Source organism: Erinaceus europaeus, chromosome 18 (genome assembly GCF_950295315.1).
Source record: "Erinaceus europaeus chromosome 18, mEriEur2.1, whole genome shotgun sequence".
Lineage (NCBI taxonomy): Eukaryota > Metazoa > Chordata > Mammalia > Eulipotyphla > Erinaceidae > Erinaceus > Erinaceus europaeus.
In genome coordinates, this window is record NC_080179.1 from 62,611,544 (window position 1) to 62,630,779 (window position 19,236).

The following is a 19,236-nucleotide window of genomic DNA, read 5'->3' on the forward strand; positions in this document are numbered from 1 at the left end:
CTATTAATTTGAGTCTTCTCTCTTTTTTGTTTGGTTAGTCTGGCTAGGGGTTTGTCAATTTTGTTTAATCTTTCAAAGAACCAACATTTGGCTTCATTGATCTTTTGTATGGTTCTTTTATTTTCGATGTTGTTTATTTCTTATCTAACTTTAGTGATTTCTGTCCTTCTGGTTGCTTTAGGGTTCCTTTGTTCCTCTTCCTCTAAGTCCTTGAGGTGTGCAGTAAGGTCGTTCATTTGGGCTTCTTGGTGTTTAATATGTGATTGTATGGCTATAAGTTTCCCTCTCAGTACTGCTTTCGTTGTGTCCCAAATATTTTGATAGGTTGTGTCTTCATTTTCATTAGTTTCCAGGAACATTTGAATTTCCTGTTTGAGTGAGTCTCTGACTCAGTGCTTCTTAAGGAGTATGTTGTTTAATTTCCAAATTCTATGTCTTTTAATAATTTTCCGTTTGTTGTTAAATGTTAGTTTTACTCCACTGTGGTCTGAGAAGATACTTGGGATGATTTCAATGCTCTTGAATTTTTTTTTTTTTTTCCTCCAGGGTTATTGCTGGGCTCGGTGCCTGCACCATGAATCCACCGCTCCTGGAGGCCATTTTTCCCCCTTTTTGTTGCAGCCTCGTTGCGGTTACCATTTCCATTATTGACGTTGCTTTGTTGTTGGATAGGACAGAGAGAAATGGAGAGAGGAGGGGAAGACAGAGAGAGAGGGGAGAGAAAGATAGACACCTGCAGACCTGCTTCACCGCCCGTGAAGCGACTCCCCTGCAGGTGGGGAGCCGGGGGCTCGAACCGGGATCCTTACGCGGGTCCCTGCGCTTTGCGCCACGTGCGCTTAACCCACCGCGCCACCGCCCGACTCCCGCTCTTGAATTTATTGATGCTGTCTTTGTGGCCTAACATGTGGTCTATCCTTGAGTATGTGTTATGTGGGTTTGAAAAGAAGGTGTATTCCAGTTTTTTGGGGTGGAGGAGTCTGAAAATGTCCAAGAGGTCTAGTCTGTCAATCTCTTCATTCAATTCTCTTGTATCTTTATTGGTTCTCTGCTTCGTTGATCTGTCTAAGTGTGAGAGTGGGGTATTGAAGTCTCCCACTATTATTCTATTACTATTGATGTATTTTTGAAATTCTTTCAGTAGATGCTTAATGTATTTAGATGGTCCCTCGTTGGGTGCATAGATGTTAATAATTGTTAAGTCTTCTTAGCTGATTGATCCTCTAATCATTATGTAATGTCCTTGCCTATCTCTTATTACTTTATTTAATTTTAAATCTATCGTGTCTGAGATGAGAATGGCTGTTCCTGCCCTTTTTTGTGGACCGTTAGCCTGTATGATAGTTTTCCATCCTTTCACTTTAAGTCTGTGTTTATCTTGTTGTGACAGATGGGATTCTTGCAAGCAGCATATGGTTGGGTTATGTTTTCTGATCCATCCCCCCACCCTGTGCCTTTTGATGGGTGAGTTTAAGCCATTGACATTTATTGATATTATGGATTTAATGTATTGTAGTGCCATTGTTCTAAAAAACAATTTGTTTACTCTGATATATTGCAAGTATTATAGTGATGTTCTTGTTTATAAGAGGTCTTTTAGTACCTCTTTCAGGGCCGGCTTGGTGATGGCTGCCTCCTTTAACTGTTGTTTGTCTAAGAAGGTTTTGATCCCTCCATCTAGCTTGAATGAAAGTCTAGCAGGATATATTATCCTTGGTTGAAACCCTTTTTCATTTAGGGCTCGATAGATATATTGCCACTCCCTTCTGGCTTTTAGAGTTTGAGTGGAGAAATCTGCAGATAGTCTTATGGGTTTTCTCTTGTATGTGACTTTTTGTTTCTCTCTTGCAGCCTTTAGGATCCTTTCTTTATCCTTACTTCTTCTCATTGTGACTATGATGTGTCTTGGTTTCTTCAGGTCTGGGTTGATTCTGTTTGGTACTCTCTGGGCCTCTTGAACCTTGATATCCTTTCTGTTATTCAGGTCTGGGAAGTTTTCTTGTATTATTTCCTCTAGAATGTTTGCTTCCCCTTCCTCTCTTTCTTCCTCTGGCAGGCCAATTATACGAATGTTACTTCTTTTGAGATCATCCCATATATCTCTGTTGTTGTTTTCAGTGTCTCTCAATCTCTTTTTAAGCTCTTTCACCTCTTTCTTAGTTTTCTCTAACTCATCCTCTGTCTGACTAATTCTGTTTTCTGCTTCTGTTAGTCTGCTTTCCCTTGCCTCAGCTTCTTTCTTCATTACAGCTATTTCAGCTTTCAGTTCTCTAGTTGCCTCAAGATAATCAGTATTTTCCTTGGGGGTCTCAACTGTTGTTTCCCTAATACTGCCATTCCTTTCCGCCAATGTTGTTTTCATTTCTGTGATTAATAAGTTTATTATTGCTTGCATACTTTTCTTATCTATGGTTACTTCTGACTGATTTGTGGTTTCTTCTGGGCTCTTGTCTTCATTCATTGGAGTAGCAGTTTTATTTGTTTTTAATCTACCCATTTTTTTTATTTATGTGTTTCTCTTTTTTTTATGCTCTGTTGTTCCTCAGTTGTTGTGTCTTGAGTACAAGTAACACTGTACTAAGTACCTTTATGATAATTGCACTCACCAACCTCCGGAATTACAGTAGCAACTGAAGTAAGTATTGAAGTAGTTTAATCATTACCAGTTAGCCAAACAATTTCTCCAGTCCGTGAAAAAATAGTAACCAAATCCCAGTGAAGAAAGAGAAAAGAAAGAGAGGATAGCAAGAATAGACAGTTATGCAACTCTACTATCCAGTGTATATTCTAGGGGTAACAAGAGGGGAAAGGGAACTAGAGCAGAGATACACACATAGAGAGTCCACTCTGAATCAGATTTATTCCCCAAAGTAATTCACAAATTCAGAAAGGCAGAGAAGAAAGAAGTGTATGACAAGATTAAAAAAAAAAGAGAGAGAGAGATAAGAGAGAGAAAAGGGAGAAGATAAGAAGAAGAGTTGTAATTAAAGAGCAGTGTAAGGAACTTCCCGAATGCGTATCAGTGAGTTAAAAAAAAAAAAACACCCTGTTTGGTGGTATGGGGTATCCTTCTAGGAGCTGGTCCCAGGGACTGCTTATGGGGGGGAGGGGCGGTGGGAAGGATGTATGCTTGAAAATTAAAAGGAAGAAAAAAGAATTTTTTTCCCTACTCTAATTCTTAACCCAAATTAAGTTATAATCACCTCCTTGGTGTCTAAGGACACCTTATTGACTGGCCTGCTAAAGGCAGAAAATCCTATTGTCTCAGGGGAGTGCATGCGGAGCTCAGAGGCTAGCAGCTTCCGGGAAACCCCCCCCTCCAGACTTTTTTAAAGGATTTCTCGAAAATGGAAACTAGCTCCAAGCCCTTTGATCCAATGAGACCTATGCTCAAGAAGTCTTTGGATCTGCCCTCAGGGTCGCAGTGGACCCTGGAGACTCCCAAGAGAAAGCCCCCGAGCTAAAGTGCTCTCTCCAGGTCCTCTGCCCGCCACGCTCTGCAACCGGCAGAGGAGCCGCCTTCCCGGGCGGAGGATAATGCCCGGCGCACTCGCCTTGCCCAGCGCCGCCTGGGAAGTCTGGAGCCCCGCTAGTCCATGTCACCTTTACTCTAATTCTTAACCAAATTAAATTATAATCACCTCTTTGGTGTCACCCCTTATTGACTGGTCTGCTAAAGGCAGAAAATCCTACCGTTGCCGACGATGCGATCAGAGCACTCGCTGTTAGCAGCTTCTCAGTCCGCCATCTTCCCTCCCAATCACAAAGACATTTTCATGCCTGAGGCTCTCAAGTCCCAGGTTCAATCCCCCACACCGACATAAGCCAGAGCTGAGAAGTGCTCTGGTAAACAAACAAACAAACAAAAATAGGTGGAGCAATGCTGTATCTCTCTTTGAAGTGAAAACGAAAAAAAGAGAGTCTGCTGGTAGCAAGGAGTCACACAGGCATAAAGCCTCAGTGCAAAAATAAATAAATAAGAATCACAGACATTGTAACTGAATTCCAAAAATAGGACACTTAAATAATAAAATGTTCTCTGAAGTCATTCTGACTATAAGCTGAGTCATTCTCTAACTGAATCCTGAAATGAATGTGATTTTTAAAAAATAATAATAAAGGCAAGTAATAGAAACTTAAATAAATGCTTTCTTCCCAATACAACCTTGACATGTTAAGTGATGATCATGTTTTTCATACAGGATATATTATATACTCTAAAATATCTTCCAGAAGCAGGACAGCTGTGCTATTGCTGACCCCCTTAAAACAAAGGGGAATATCTTTCTTGTGAGGATTACAGAAAGAAAAAAAGAATAAATAATATACCCTATACTCTGGTTAATATGAGAATGTTGTCTTTTTCTCTCTCTAGGTGAACCTATAAAACACAGCAGAGATTATTTTGAAATACAATTTAACATGCGTCTATAAATAAGAGTAATAAAAGCATGAATGATAAGGCTGGAAAAGTGTCTGTGAGTTACCAGGTCCAGGGTTCTGCTCTGCACAGAATTCATACTATGATCACATAACCTTATCTTATCTCTTGGCAAAAAAGAAAAAAAAAGCATCTGGTTGTAAATGTCCTTGTTTTAGTTGCAACATTTCATGCAGATAAATGCAAATGTAACTATCATAAACTATGCTTTTTAGAAAGTGTGTCCTCAAAACTGTGAATCCGTGGAAAACTCTAAAGCCTCACCCTTCGCCTGGTAAGGAAGGCTTTCTTCCCTCCTGGAGGGACTCTTACTTCTGGGAGGAGCTTGATGTTGTTTTTGAGGTTGCTCTTTTTACCACAGTGATTCAGTGGCGTTTGAGAAATCTGGAGCCAGGTGGAAGAAGCAATGACGTTAGAACGAAGCAGTTTAATATTTCAGCATGCCTGCATGAATTATGTATGTTTTGCATATACATTTCTGTCACTATTGAATGGCCAAAGAAAGCATTGCAAAAGGGTTTTGTAAAGTAGTTGTAGGTTTACGGCACAGACAACAGAGAAGCTATGGAGACATAGACTGGGAACTGAGACGGCTATCAGAGCATGAGGCAGACACAAAATGAACTCCTAAGAGTATGAGAGTGATGCAGCTGTGAGTGAAAGAAACTGAGATGATGGGGCCGGGTGGTGGCACACCTGGTTAAGTGCATGTATTACAATGCACAAGGACCCGGGTTCGAGCCCCTGGTCCCCACCTGCAGGGGGAAAGCTTTACGAGTGATGAAGCAGGGCTGCAGGTGTCTCTCTGTCTCTCTCCCTCTCTATCACCCCCTTCCTTCTTGATTTCTGGCTGTCTCTATCCAATAAATTTTAAAAAGATAATAATAATAAAAAGAAACTGAGATGGTGGAGTTTATTAATACTAGAACGATTTTGTAGAAGTTTCTTGGTACATGATTTAGGGAAGAGTTTCTCTAATTCCCTATGCAGAAAGTTCTCCCACCCCCACCCGCCACTTGAATCATAATGTAAGAAAAGTCAGAGCCATCGCAGGCTTCTCAAAACGTCTCAATACTTTACAATAATGAGAAACCATGTGCTGAAGGAGAAATAGTAATAGAAAATGCTGTCTTTCAGATGCTCACTGAATCAGTTGAAGACAGTTGACACATCTTTAGGAAGCTGTGTATGACTCTTAGCTCATTAGCCACTCCCGTATTATGTATGCTGATTCACATTCTTAATATGTGTGGCACTTCAATAAACCAGATCTGAAAAGGTGTCATTTTGATTTTAATGTATCCAATTGTGTTTTTAGATGTCCCTCCACTTAGAAGTGTGTTATTTTCTGATTTTACCAGCTCTGGAAGAATGGGTATAGTATTGATTTGAATAGGAAACTACTGTTTCTCTATAACCTTTTCAAAGATTTTGTCCTGATTGTGCTGTAAAAAAACAAGGAAATACATTGCTCCTCCTTAGCAATATTTCAACCCTCTAAGTCATTGTCTAATTCCCCTTTAGTAGGTAAGTATAAATCAGACACAAACATGCATTTGCCGCTAATCCAATTCCTCAAGTATGTATAAATGCCAAGAAAATCTATTTCTATAAAATACTCTTTTTATAGGATATTTCCTATGAGCAGATATGGGGTTCACCATATACCTTTATTAAGATTAACTGAAGTAGTTGATAACATAATCGTTATACAAACAGATTCTCATGCCTGAAGCTCTAAGCTCCCAGGTTCAATCCCCAGCACCACCACAAGCCTAAACTGAGCAGTGCTCTGGTAATAAATAAATGAATGAATGAATGAATGAATGAATGAATGAATGAATGAATGAATGAATGAATAAGTAAATAAATACTGAACTACTCCGTTAGCAGACCATGCATCTTGCAGTCTGTTACAAAGTATGTAGTGTGTTGTGTTGTGTTGTGGTGTGGTTACATTTTTTATCAATGACATCCGTGACTAGCAACCACACATTCTGAATGCTTATAACAACCCAGTGGCTTCTTTAATGCCTAAAGTGGCAGGGGAGCAAGACCTAGCTCAGAAAAATGGAGAGAGAATAGAGGATGACTCTTTGAAGAGTTCTTTGTGTTTACCAGCCATGGGTTGAACCTATGGTTGAATCATAAAACCAGCCTATTAGATATTAGTCAAAGAAAGTAAGAAAAATGTTAAGAGACCACACAGTTAATGAAAGCATGTGATAGAAGTCCATTCAAGGGCTGTCTATTCCAAAATGCAATCGTGCCTTTCATCATTTATTCACCAGCTTTCTTCATTCATTTAACTTCCTTCATGCCAATACAAGAGCTGCCCAGTTATACAGGCAATTTCCAGGTTTAATGGAGTAGACTGACAGGGATTAAAGTAATGGAAACACATATGGACTGCTGCATGAGTTGAATATCCTAAGTGTAGTGGAACACAGAAGAAGGAAAATTAACTGTTTGAGTAAGTCCATAATTCTTTCACCTAGGGGTTAAACAGATTTGATCGAGTTAAAATTCCTGCTTTGAAACTACAGCAATGACCTTGAAAATTCAAACATCTCCAATTTAAGGACGTGACACCTCTTTTAAACCCCTAACTGGATCATGTGTTCCCATAATCTGAGTTCGGGAATATACATACCTCTCTCCATTTATCATTCATCAAGATTAATTTGTGGCTGCTACTTTAGTAGCCTTCAGTGTCAACTGCTTCCAAATTTGGAAAGCCTGGCATTGGCCTCATCATCACTAAAGTGCAGATTTCAGTATATCACTTGATTCAACTTTGTAAACCACTTGGTCCAAGGGTTTCAAGTTTTCACCAGATTCTTGGGTAAATTCTACCATTATCATCATACCAAACTGTCAGAATGAAGGGGAGGGGATTGGGAGTTGGGCAGTAGTGCACCTGGAGAAATAGAGGTAGTACGAAGTACAAGGAACCGCTCAAGGATCCTGGTTCGAGCCTCTGGATCCCCACCTGCAGGGGTGGGGGGGTCTGTTGGTATGCTTCTAATTCTGCTTTTAAAAATCCCCTTCTGTTTCATTTGGTTTAATCCCCCCTGCATTCTATTTACATAACACTGTATTCTGTTTACATAACCTCTGTTAACAAGCACCACCCTCCCTCCAGGGCATTGGTGGTTCAGTGGTAGAATTCTTGCCTGCTCTGCCCCCTCTCCTTGTCATACCCTGATTTTCACCAGTCACTTTTCTCTCCACCCTCTCTGCGTCGCATCCTGTTCCCACCCTACTGGGCTAGTTATTTATAAGGACAAGATTGTTTGTAGTTTTTAGTTTAGCTTAGCTTGGTATAGATTGCGCTGCGTCCTGCATGAATAAAGAGATACTGCGTACAACCCAGCCATGAGTCCCTGGTCGTCTGTTACCCGCCCGTGAAGCCAGCCCGGCGAAAACAACAGGGGTCACCTCCCAAGTGGTGAAGCAGGTCTGCAGGTGTCTATCTCTCTCTCCCTATCTTCCCCTCCCTTCTCAATTTCTTTCTGTTCTATCCCAAAAAAGGAAAAAATGGCCACAGGAGCAATAGATTCATAGTGCAGGCACCCAGCCCTAGCAACAACCCTGGAGGCAAATAATAATAATAATAATAATAATAATGATAAAGACCTGTAGCTCTGATTCACCATTCCTGAAGCTTCTAGCTCCTTGTGTATATTAATGTACAAACTTTACAGGGTGTTCCTTTAACCAGCCCCCTCAATCTTAATATGTAAGGATACACAGGCATATAACTACTACTGTGTGTAATTAGCTTTAGATGGACTAGATAAAAGGTATTCATTCAAGTATCACTAATATCTGGGCATACAGGATCAATTTCATTGCATAATTATTGATATATTGTACTTCTGAGTTTCTGGCATTCCATAGGTTCCAACAGGCCCTATGAAATACCACATTTTTTTTTTAAGAATCATTAAGCTCTTTGAGGGTTTTCTACCCTTTTGACATAAAAATTAGAATTACTGTTCACTGTGATGTTACAACTGCTTTTCTCCTTTCTGTATTTTTAGAGACTACCTTCCTTGACTGGTGACATTTAGATCACAAATAGCTTTTGCTCCTGTTTCCACTGTCACATCACCTTCTGCTTCTGTCTCTGGTCCTGTGGTTTCCTTCTTAACCTCCTTTAGTTCCCACTCTTATCATTCAGAAAAATATTCCTCTCTCATAACAGTGAAAGTAATTTAATTTAATTCAGAATGAAAATGAAGAAACTTTGTATTTACTATGCTGAGTCCACCTATGTCCACTGGCTGGTGATTATAAAAGTTGCTATGACATAGTTTAACATTTTCCTAACAGAGTTCCTTTATATACCTATGAAATCTCATTCTTTTATAACCTTCCCCTTTATTTTATTTCATTTTTAGAAAAGCAAGACAACAATGCAAGAATTGAGACTGTGAAGATTCTTGTACAAAAACTCCCTCCACCTAATCGTGACACGATGAAAACTCTCTTTGGACACCTAACTAAGTAAGTTTGTACATCTCTCTTTGGATATCTCATTGTGCCATCACACATTCATTCCTAAATGAATGATATTTGGTTTCAAATCTCTAGGAAAAGAGTTTCTAAGAGTATCCCCTGATCACTAATCTGAATATTCCTTCAGAAGCTGGAGAACATATAAAAAGTAGAGAGAAATTATGAAAGGAACTTCTCGAATAATTTGTTTTTTCTGTTCTTTTCAACAAGTAGACATTTGCTGATCGTCAGAATTATGGCAAGAGTCTAGCTATGGGTCACCTTTACTGTGTGATACTATGATGGGGGGAAATCATTAATGGTTCATATTTGAGTTTAAAACTTACCTCTATAATGACCCAAGTGCTATGAACACAAATACGTTGTCTAAGTTATCTAAAGTATTGTTCCAAGTACAAAAGAAAATGAAAGTGAAAAATTCCAAGGTTCTGAAGAGTTCGGTGTGTTTGAAAAGAAGCAGGTTGGGGCCAGAAAATGGCATGCCTGATTGAGTACACCATCATCATGCTCAAGGGACCTGGGTTCAAAACCCCTCTTCTCATTGTGGGTGGACAGGGGGCGGGATGCTTCGAGTAGGGAAGCAGGTCTGAAGAAGTTTCTCTTTTTCTTATGTCTCTCCTCTCTCCTCTCTATTTCTCTCTTCTTCTCCTTCTCTCAATTCTTCTCTACCATACCAAATTTAAAAAAGGAAGAAATAAATGGGTATAGGGAGCCAATTTTTCCTGTATCTGTTGATAACACTGGTAGAAAGAAAGATAGAAAGGGAGGGAGAGAGAAAGGGAAAGAGTAAGGCAAAGTGAAAAAGAGAAGGAAAGAGAAGAAAAGAGAAGGGAAGGGAAGGGGAGGAGAGGGGAAGGGAGGGGAGAGGAGAGGAGGGGAAGGAGGGGAGAAGAAGGAAGGGAGGGGAGGGGAGAGAAAAGGAGAGGGGAGGGGAGGAGAGGGGAGGGGAGGAGAGGAGAGGAGAGGAGAGGAGAGGAGAGGAGAGGAGAGGAGAGGAGAGGAGAGGAGAGGAGAGGAGAGGAGAGGAGAGGAGAGGAGAGGAGAGGAGATGAGCACAGGTCATTCATAGTGTCTAGAATCTAAGGGTTAAGGCCATGAAGTTATAGGAGTTGTGATCACAGATGTTTGATGTATGTCAGATCACACAGGTCGTTATAGGTCACAGGTTGAAGTTTGGAATCCAAAAAAAGACAACAAGGAACCACTGAAGTAATATGAAAAATATCTCTGATGCTATGTGGAGAATGGATTGCAAAATAGAAAGTAGCGAGACCTCCTAGAAAATAACCATGGTGTTGGAACTCAACTGTAAAGTTGAGTGGATCCCTTAAAGAGAAATGGTAACGGTATTTTGGAAGAGTGTCAGGATGGATTTCCTATTGATTGGCAGGAAAGGTGAGGAGACTCCAGTGTATCTTTTAGGGTTGGTTTTGGACAAATAGAAAAATGGTAATGCCACTGAGAGGTACGAGGAGGAATGGACTGAATAGGAGGAACTGGAATACTGGAAAAGTTAGCTTTTGTTATTTTTTATTTATTTCTTTAATCTTTTTAAATTTTATTTATCATTGGATAGAGATGAAGAGAAATTGAGAGGGGAGAAGGAGATAGAGAGGGAAAGAGACAGAGGGGCCAGGTGGTGGTGCACCTGGTTGAGCACATGTTACAGTACGCAAGGACCTAGGTTTGAGCCCCTGGTTCCTACCTGCAGGGGGAAAGCTTCACGAGTGGTGAAGCAGGGCTGCAGGTGCCTCTCTGTCTCTCTCCCTCTCTGTCTCCCCCATCCCTGTCAATTTCTGGCTGTCTCTATCCAATATATAAATAAAGATAATACAAAAAAATTAAAGAGAGAGATACCTGCAGCCTTGCTTCACCACTTGTGAAGCCTTGCCCTGTAGGTGGGGGACAAGGGGCTTGAACCTGGGTCCTTGCACACTGTGATATGTGTGTTTAACTAGGTGCACCACCGCCTGGCCTGAAAAAGCTAAATTTTGAAATGACTTCTACTCGCTTGTCCTGCTAACAACCTTAGATAAAAAGAAAAAAAAGGTGTAATACAAGTGATTGGGAGGTTTTATCTTTCACCATATGCATATATTATTGCATATATTATTGTGAAGCCAGCTAGAACTTCAAATGAATTGTACAGCTATCATTTTCTGAAATGAAATCTCTTTCTTTCTTTCTTACTTTCTTTCTTTCTTCCTTTATTTCTTTTATTCTACAGGACAGAGAGAAATTGAGAAAGGACAGGTAAATAGAGAGAGAGAGAGAGAGAGAGAGAGAGAGAGAGAGAGAGAGAGGTAGGCACCTGCAGACCTGCTTCACCACTTGTGACGCATCCCCCCCTGCAGATGGGGACTGGGGGCCTGGAACTTCAGTCCTTGCATAGTACTATGTGCACTTAACCAGATGCACTACCTCCTGGCCCCTACATGAAATCTCTTTAATCACCTTAACCATCCATTCTTTGAGTTGATTCACTGCTAAAGATTATTTAATGCTCCATTACATGATTTTAATTGTAAACTTAGTACATATAATTGCATGCAAAGTAATGTAAAGGAGTTCTGCAATATAGATTAAAAAGTGAAATTTGCTCACCAGTCCTTCATAAAGCAGAGGAACCTAATGCTTTGGTAGATCACCTTGCAGACCTGTTTCCAAGTACATACAAACATATGTGAATGAGTGAAAACATATCATACTATGAATATTAATTTGCAATTCATGGACAACTCTCCATTTTACTAAATAGGCTTACTGATTCTATCTAATGGCAATGTGTATGGTATTCTATGGTATGGGTTGTTTGTTCCTAAGTTCACTTTGTTAGTCACTACATTAGAGAAAATGTTTTAATCTAATTCATTATATTGGTAGCTTTTTTTCTTGTTCTCCCAGAAGGGACCTTTGTGACAAAGTTCGGAATATCCCTGGCTATTAAAATATCTCTTCTTTTAAAAAATGTTATTAGTGATTTAATAATGGTTAACAACATTGTAAGATAACAGGGGTGCTCTGTTCCCAACCTCAGAGTGCTGTGTCCCATCCCCTCCATTGGAAGCTTCCCCATTCTTTATCCCTTTCTGGGAATATGGACCAAAATTCTTTATGGGGTGCAGAATGTGGAAGGCCTGGCTTCTGTAGTTGCATCGCTCCTGAACATGGATGTTGGCAGGTTGATCCATACCCCCAGCCTGTTTCTAGATTTCTAGAGAGGTGGGGCTCCAGGACACCTTAGCTAGGCCATCTGTCCAGGTAGGTCAGGATGGCATCAGGGTAGCATCTACAACTTGGTGGCTAAAAGGTAGTGTGATATAAAGTAAATTGCTTAATAAACAAGTACCCAACGGTGGGAATAGGGCAAATGAAATGAGGGGTCTTCATGTGGGAGGAAGCTGTGAAGTCATTTTTAGGTATGTTCCATGTGGCCCATGACTTTAGTAATTTTTGCCTGAGCCTGATAATTAGTATATGGGTAGACTAAAAATTGTCTGAGAAGATGGTGTCAGAGTTGAAAATGGGACTAGATAACTGAATCAGGGCAGAGAGTAGCTCCCAAATATGAGAAGAGTATAAAATGTCCCTTCTTGGTACCTCCACATACAGGCAATAGTGGGAAACACAGTATGGTTTACTTAAAGGATTTGTGGCTTTCAAGAAATAACAGGAGATATCTAGAGTCAAATCCTTGTCCTGTATGTTATCCCTTATGATCTCAGTCATGTAAAATTGGATTAAATTATATCAACCATATCTTTTGGTTATGAGAATTAAATGAGATAATGCATATAAAATGCCTGGCACAAGGTAAGCATTCCTCAGATGTTAATTCTTTCCCCTTGGGATTCAGATACACCATGACATAGGATTCAAGTTACAAGTAAATACTGGAGTGCTTATCTCAGTAACTTTAACTGGACAAACTCGTAAAACAAGTGAAAAAGTGTACTCTTTAATGTTATGTAATACCTAGTCTCGGAGATCAGTCTCAATGATTTTTTTTTTTCTCCAACTGAAAAAGCAGCAATAAAATGAAGAAATGAAGAGTCAGCTAAATCCTCCTTAGGGGAGAAAAAAAACATACACAGATGGGAATCTATCCAGTTAAAAACCTTCAAAGGATGAGAATTTTCCATCTTGTTGGCCAAACAACCTTAGTGTTAACATAATGCCTGACCTTCTTTTGTATATCTAAATTAATTTCCTATTATCGTTAGGACTCTCATTCAGCTTAGTAGAGATTAAAATAAATGTTTTTTGATTAAAATTTAAGATCAGATTATTGTATCACCTTCCCAACCTTTACAATATAAGATTTTTCACTACTTATAGAGAATAAATAATATGGCTTGCTGGTCACCAACCTTTCTTGAATGGTGTGACCATGTTCCACCCTGCACTGATTTATTCACTCAGTTTAATTATGCACAAGTGTGTGCACATGATTATATCTTGTTGAAGTATTTCTTGCTAAATTTTTGATAAACAGCCAATCGTGGCATGTCATCAAAGCCTGAGAAGACTAAATAAGAAGATTGTTTAGCAGGAATTTAAATATATTCATGTTTGAAAGAATCATTAGAATGTTTTCCTTAGTCTTGATGCATTTGGTACTTCTTCAGAAAATCTACAGTCAACACTTGCATGTAGTGTTTATTCAAAATTGTTGCAAATATATATATATATTTGAAGTTTGTTTATTGAGGGTCAGGGAATGTAATGAAGTGCAAAAAATTCCACTTGACCTACGCACTCTGCAGCCTGCAGAAAAGGACCCTTTTTTTTTTTTTCCCAGAGCTCTGACTTAAACATTCTCTGGAAAGCAGAACTACCAACTGAGAATGTTTAATACAGCACAGTTGGGGAAAAAAAAACAAAGGTAGATGGAAGTCTTGTCCACAAAAGCCAGAATTTTTAGAAGACTGTGATTATATTACATATAAGATTACATAATAGTTACTCAAGCTGAACAGTATTCATTTTTGATCAAACTCAAGGTCAACTTCTATGCTTCTGTTGTGATAGCTTGGGACCAAGAATTAGAATAAGCTATCATCTCAAAATGTCGCCAACCTGAAACCTTTATTAATAGCCACTTTCACCAATTGGCTTTATAATGATAAGTACTGGAGGGTCCTGTGATACATCCTGAAATATATAAATGGTATGTTCTGTTTTGATAAAATTTGAGTGGAATGTCAAGTGGAATTTTCTATACCCTGCTTCTTTGGAAAGGCAGCAAAGCAAAGTGATTCTGAAGTTAGTAGGAACAAAGACATAGAAAGATAAGCTTTACTTGTCCATCGGTAGCCATTATAGGTTGGTTGAGAACCAGGCAAAGGAGTTAGAAATAAAGAGCTGGGAGTCGGGCTGTAGTGCAGCGGGTTAAGCGCAGGTGGCGCTAAGCGCAAGGACCGGCGTAAGGATCCCGGTTCGAGCCCCGGCTCCCCACCTGCAGGGGAGTCGCTTCACAGGCGGTGAAGCAGGTCTGCAGGTGTCTGTCTTTCTCTCCTCCTCTCTGTCTTCCCCTCCTCTCTCCATTTCTCTCTGTCCTATCCAACAACGACAACAACAATAATAACTACAACAATAAAAAAAAAAACAGCAAGGGCAACAAAAGGGAATAAATAAAATAAAAAATAAATATTAAAATAAATAAATAAATAAATAAATAAATAAATAAATAAAAGAAATAAAGAGCCACTGAAACACCATTAGATACTTGCATGGGGTGGGGGGGGAGGCAGAGGCAGATTATGCAGATAAAATTATTTCTGATGATGCTTTGCATTGCCAAAAAATAAAATTGAGCTAAACTCAGGTGTTCAGTGGTCTAAGGGAAGGTTATCACATCAGCTTAGTGAAGGTAGTTAATAGCTACTGTTTTTTTCAATATGAGGAAATGCTCATATAAAATAAAGTCAGGAGCAAGTTATTTTATATACACAAAAAAGTACAGCTATAATTATATGAAAAAGTCATCCATCTGGAAAAGACTGCAGCGCTGTTTACAAGGATGTTTCTTTCGTAGAGTTGATTTAATGAGAAAAATTTTCCCTCATGTACTTGTTTTCTTGTTTTTTTTTTTTCATTTAGCAAATGATAAAAGAAAACACTGAGGCTAAGAGAATAAATAAAAAGAACAGGTGTTGGATTTAGGCACACATGAATGCAAATCGGTGCTGTCACTTACTAGAGGTGTTACTTGGAGCAAGTCATAACTCTCGTTCTCATCTGTAAAATGGAGAACTCAGTGGAATCTATTTCCATGTGAGGAGTAAAGGAGTAATACTTTAAAAGAGTCCTTCATGGTGGTTAAAACATGCTGTGTTCTAGATACACATTATCCCATGTGATGTATTATTTTTATAGTGAGCAAAATAAAATTTTAACGAACTAAAAGGAGAATTTCAGAGACCGATTTGCCAAAATTCCTGGCTTCCAAAAAAACAAGCAAACGAACAAACAAACAAAGCCTCTCACCATAGAATCTTTTTCCAGACCTGCATTCCTAGATTGAGGGGACTCAGCCAGTATCAACCTCCAAATTCAAGTGAGGCTGTTGTCACATTTGAAAAGCACTCTGAGGGGTGTGTCCAGCGCTAGCACAACACAGCATGTGGCGCAAAGCTTAAGGATCTGGATGTCTGTCTTTCTCTCTCCCTCTCTGCCTTCCCCTCCTCTCTCCATTTCTCTCTGTCCTATCCAACAACAAGGACATCAATAAAAACAACAGTAATAACTACAACAATAAAACAACAAGGGCAACAAAAAGGAATAAATAAGTAAATATTAAAAAAAAGAAAGACAAGCACTCTGACAATGTTGCCCAAACCCTGTGTCTCCTTACCCAACTCTGTTCTCACACCAACTCTCAAGCAATCTGACCCTTATTTTGTCCCATGACCTCAGATTTAATTGTTTTCACCTTTGAAATGGTGGCTTGCCAATAAAATAATCTAGGCTACCTTAATTCATTCAGACATGAGAAAGTTGGAAATAAGTAGGTCTTTTGCGCTTCTTGTTCAGAGTGCTCTTGTTACAACACTCTTCCCAGAGACAGCTTCTTACCTTGTTTGACTTAGCAGAATGTTTTCCACAATGACAACTTCCTGTCAAGTAGGACAGCACACTGGCTATCTAAAAGCTTAGTAAGTGAAATATTTTCAAGCCGCTAGGACCTTACCTCAGACCCCTTCAGTGTAGATACTCCAAGCAACCCATTATCTGCATATCCTCCTGGAACTGGCACTGAACTCTGGGAATTCTGCTACCATTACTATTAGTAAGGTATTTTAGCTATTACTGAAGTCTCCCCCCCCCACACACACACACAATTTTACTTCCCCTGGTAAAAATAATACACTCTAATGACAGAACTTTTAGAAAATAATGCTAAAGTCATTTCCACTGAGCTAAATTGAATTCATCAGCCAGATTAAGTTTGTGGCATGCAGTTTGGAAGTCAAAACAATCTCAAATTTTTGAGGGAGGAAGGACATTAAAGAACATCCAGTTCCCACTCAGGTATGCATAATAGTAGTCAAAATGTCTTAGAGATGGGTGACTTATTTGCAGATGAGTTATAAAATAATGTCATTTGTTGATTGACACTAGCCTTGGAAGAACATATTTGCTGCAGAATCTAGGAACAAATAAACATTCTGATGAGAGATTGGCACTTTGTAAAATAGGTTGAAAGGAGAGCTAACATCTTTCCTTTTGCATTGACTCTAAGAAAATCGCCCAGCTGTTCATTGAATTCCAAGGTGAAAAAATGATATGGCTGAATAAACAAATCTCATGGAAGTATGCCAGCTGAATGCCTCGTTGAAAGGTGAAACTGTTGAGCTGTGGCTATTTCATGAGCGTAAACTGATATTTAAAGCTTTTCTGTGGTCTTCATGGAGATTACACAAAACAGTCTATCATAGCATGTGAGAGACAAATGATGGTGGCCTAGAAATGCAGGGACAGCGTGAGGAAACAATGTTGAGGAAATAATTCACCCACTGTATCTTTAAAATGGCAGTGTGGACCTTCAAATATTTGGGAGGGCGGGGGAAATGAAGCACAGCTAAAGAGTGGATTACAAGACCTATAGACCCTCTTCCTTCTCTCTGGTATCAAGAGGAATTGCCAGTGAAGTTCTCAGTCTCCACAGGCCCCTGGGTGCTCAGCTCTGGTGTGCTTTGGAGCAGTGTGTGTTTTGTTATGATTTCTTCTGGCATCCATTTTTTTTTGGGAGGAGGGAGGTACACTTTGGTCTCTTACCCAGCCACAATACCTGGTATTCAATGACTTGTAGGCCATGGATATTTTTATTGGAAAATGAGAGACCTGTGCAAATTATTATTTTCTTTTCTCTCTTTTTTTTCCCTCCTCCTCCTGAGAAACAAGGGCTGCAAGTTACTTAAAATAAGCCAGAAGCCTAATAGTTCCTTTGCCCGTGTATTTGAAATGGCACCCTCATCATTTTGAAGAGCTAATGTACTTCCTATGGGCCTGAAATTTCTCAACTGGACTCCCATGGCAGAATTTGGCCCTGGTAGTTAAGAAAATTAATTACTCTGATCGTGAGGATGAAGCAATAGTTCCAACTCCCTGTAGTAATCATTAAAATGTCATCTACTTAGGAGACATCTTGGCACAGGATTTATAAGGTTTGTGAGCTGGGGACTAAGGTTCAATGAGCCTTCCAGTGGTGAATCCTTGTTCTGAAGGAAGGCTTTGGGAGATAAGGTTTTTAAGAGGGAAGTGAAATTATTAACTTTAGACCATTTGATTTAACATTTGAATGGTAGCATTAACCACCAAATAATAAGAAGCAAAACTAAAAAGAATTTAAAATGGCTACTGCCCATCTATCACTGTCTTTTCTATTGTTATTGGTGGTCTGCCTTTGGGGTATTCTCCTGCTAAGACGTACATTTTTTGAGTTGTCCCTCCCCACTAGGAATCTTGGCTTTTTATAATGGAAAAAAATCAGGGATTTGGAATCAGAAGACAGGCTCAAATCCCAACCTCAGCCCTTAGAAACTGTACAATATTGAGAAAACCTTTTAATGTCTCCCAACTCTCCCTTCTGCTCATGTGTCAAGTAGGTCAAATAAATTCACATTTGTGAAAATGTTTATTAGTTGTGGAATCATATCCACTCTTTCCTTCAGGATGTCTTAAATGAATGCCTGCTGTTTTCCAGGCTCTGGACTAGATTAGGGGTTGGCATACGATGGCCCATGGGTCACATCCAGTCTGCTGACTGCTTAATTTTATTAGAAACACACACACACACACATACACACACACCTACCTATTTGTCTGTATATTACTTATGGCTACATTTATGCTATAATGGCAAGAGCTAAATAGGTACAAGAAATTGTACAAGATGAGAAATACCTAATTTCTGACCCTTGACAAAGAAAATTTTAATGACCCTTCAACTAAACAGATAGAGGCATGCAGAGGGCTGCTAACCTCACTTACTTCACCATCTGAGTATGTATATTAGTAAATAACTTTTAAAAATACAGTGGAGTGTCACAAGACACTGTGAAACCTAAAGCAAGAATTGAAAATCATCCTAAGTCAACCAGAGAATGCCTTCCAGAAGACACAATACAGGCTACCATCAAGGATGCCAACTTGGCACTCAACAAGCTTACTATACACAAAGAGAATAACATAGCCACACATACACATAAGAGAGCTATTCTGTGAGAGATAAATGTTGAATCCCCTGGAGAGACTGGAGAATTAGGAAACATAAGAGAAGTGGTAGAATATAAACTCAGCATATTTAAAGTTGGACTTAAATTGTGAAGAATGTTATATGCTTTGCTAGAAATATTCAAATACACTCTACTCTTTAGACATTAGACAAATCTTTGAAGTGTCTAAAGCATGAGATTTGTATTTATAAAGAACACAGTCTTTCTAAGTTTGAGAGATGGTCTGTAGAAAGATAACACAGAAGCCAGTTAATGAGTTTGGTGTAACAGTGGAAGCTACAGATCTCAGACTAAGAGTGAGTTGTAGGGGTTGGAGAAAGGAGAATGGAAAGGATCCATTCAGTAGGAAGTATGGACCAAGTACATGCAAGAGGTTAGGAAGCCAGACGATTCCAACATGATACCGAGATTTGGACTTAGCTGAACAGTTACCCTAACTTAACATAGATTTAAAAGGATAAAATTGGAAGTACAAGAGAAGTTCAGATTCTGGGGGGGGGGGGGGCATGATTATATTTGCTTATTGTTTGT

At 39.3% G+C, this 19,236-nt stretch overlaps 1 protein-coding gene across 2 annotated transcripts in view; it reads left to right on the forward strand.

Annotated features, from left to right (window-relative positions):
• ARHGAP15 (Rho GTPase activating protein 15) overlaps window positions 1-19,236 on the forward strand; it is a 785,763-nt gene that overhangs the window by 697,842 nt on the left and 68,685 nt on the right. For both annotated transcript variants that reach the window (XM_060178060.1, XM_007539658.3), the window contains exon 13: window positions 8,848-8,953. In XM_060178060.1, the coding sequence (XP_060034043.1) occupies window positions 8,848-8,953 (106 nt within the window). The remainder of the gene's footprint in view (window positions 1-8,847; window positions 8,954-19,236) is intronic.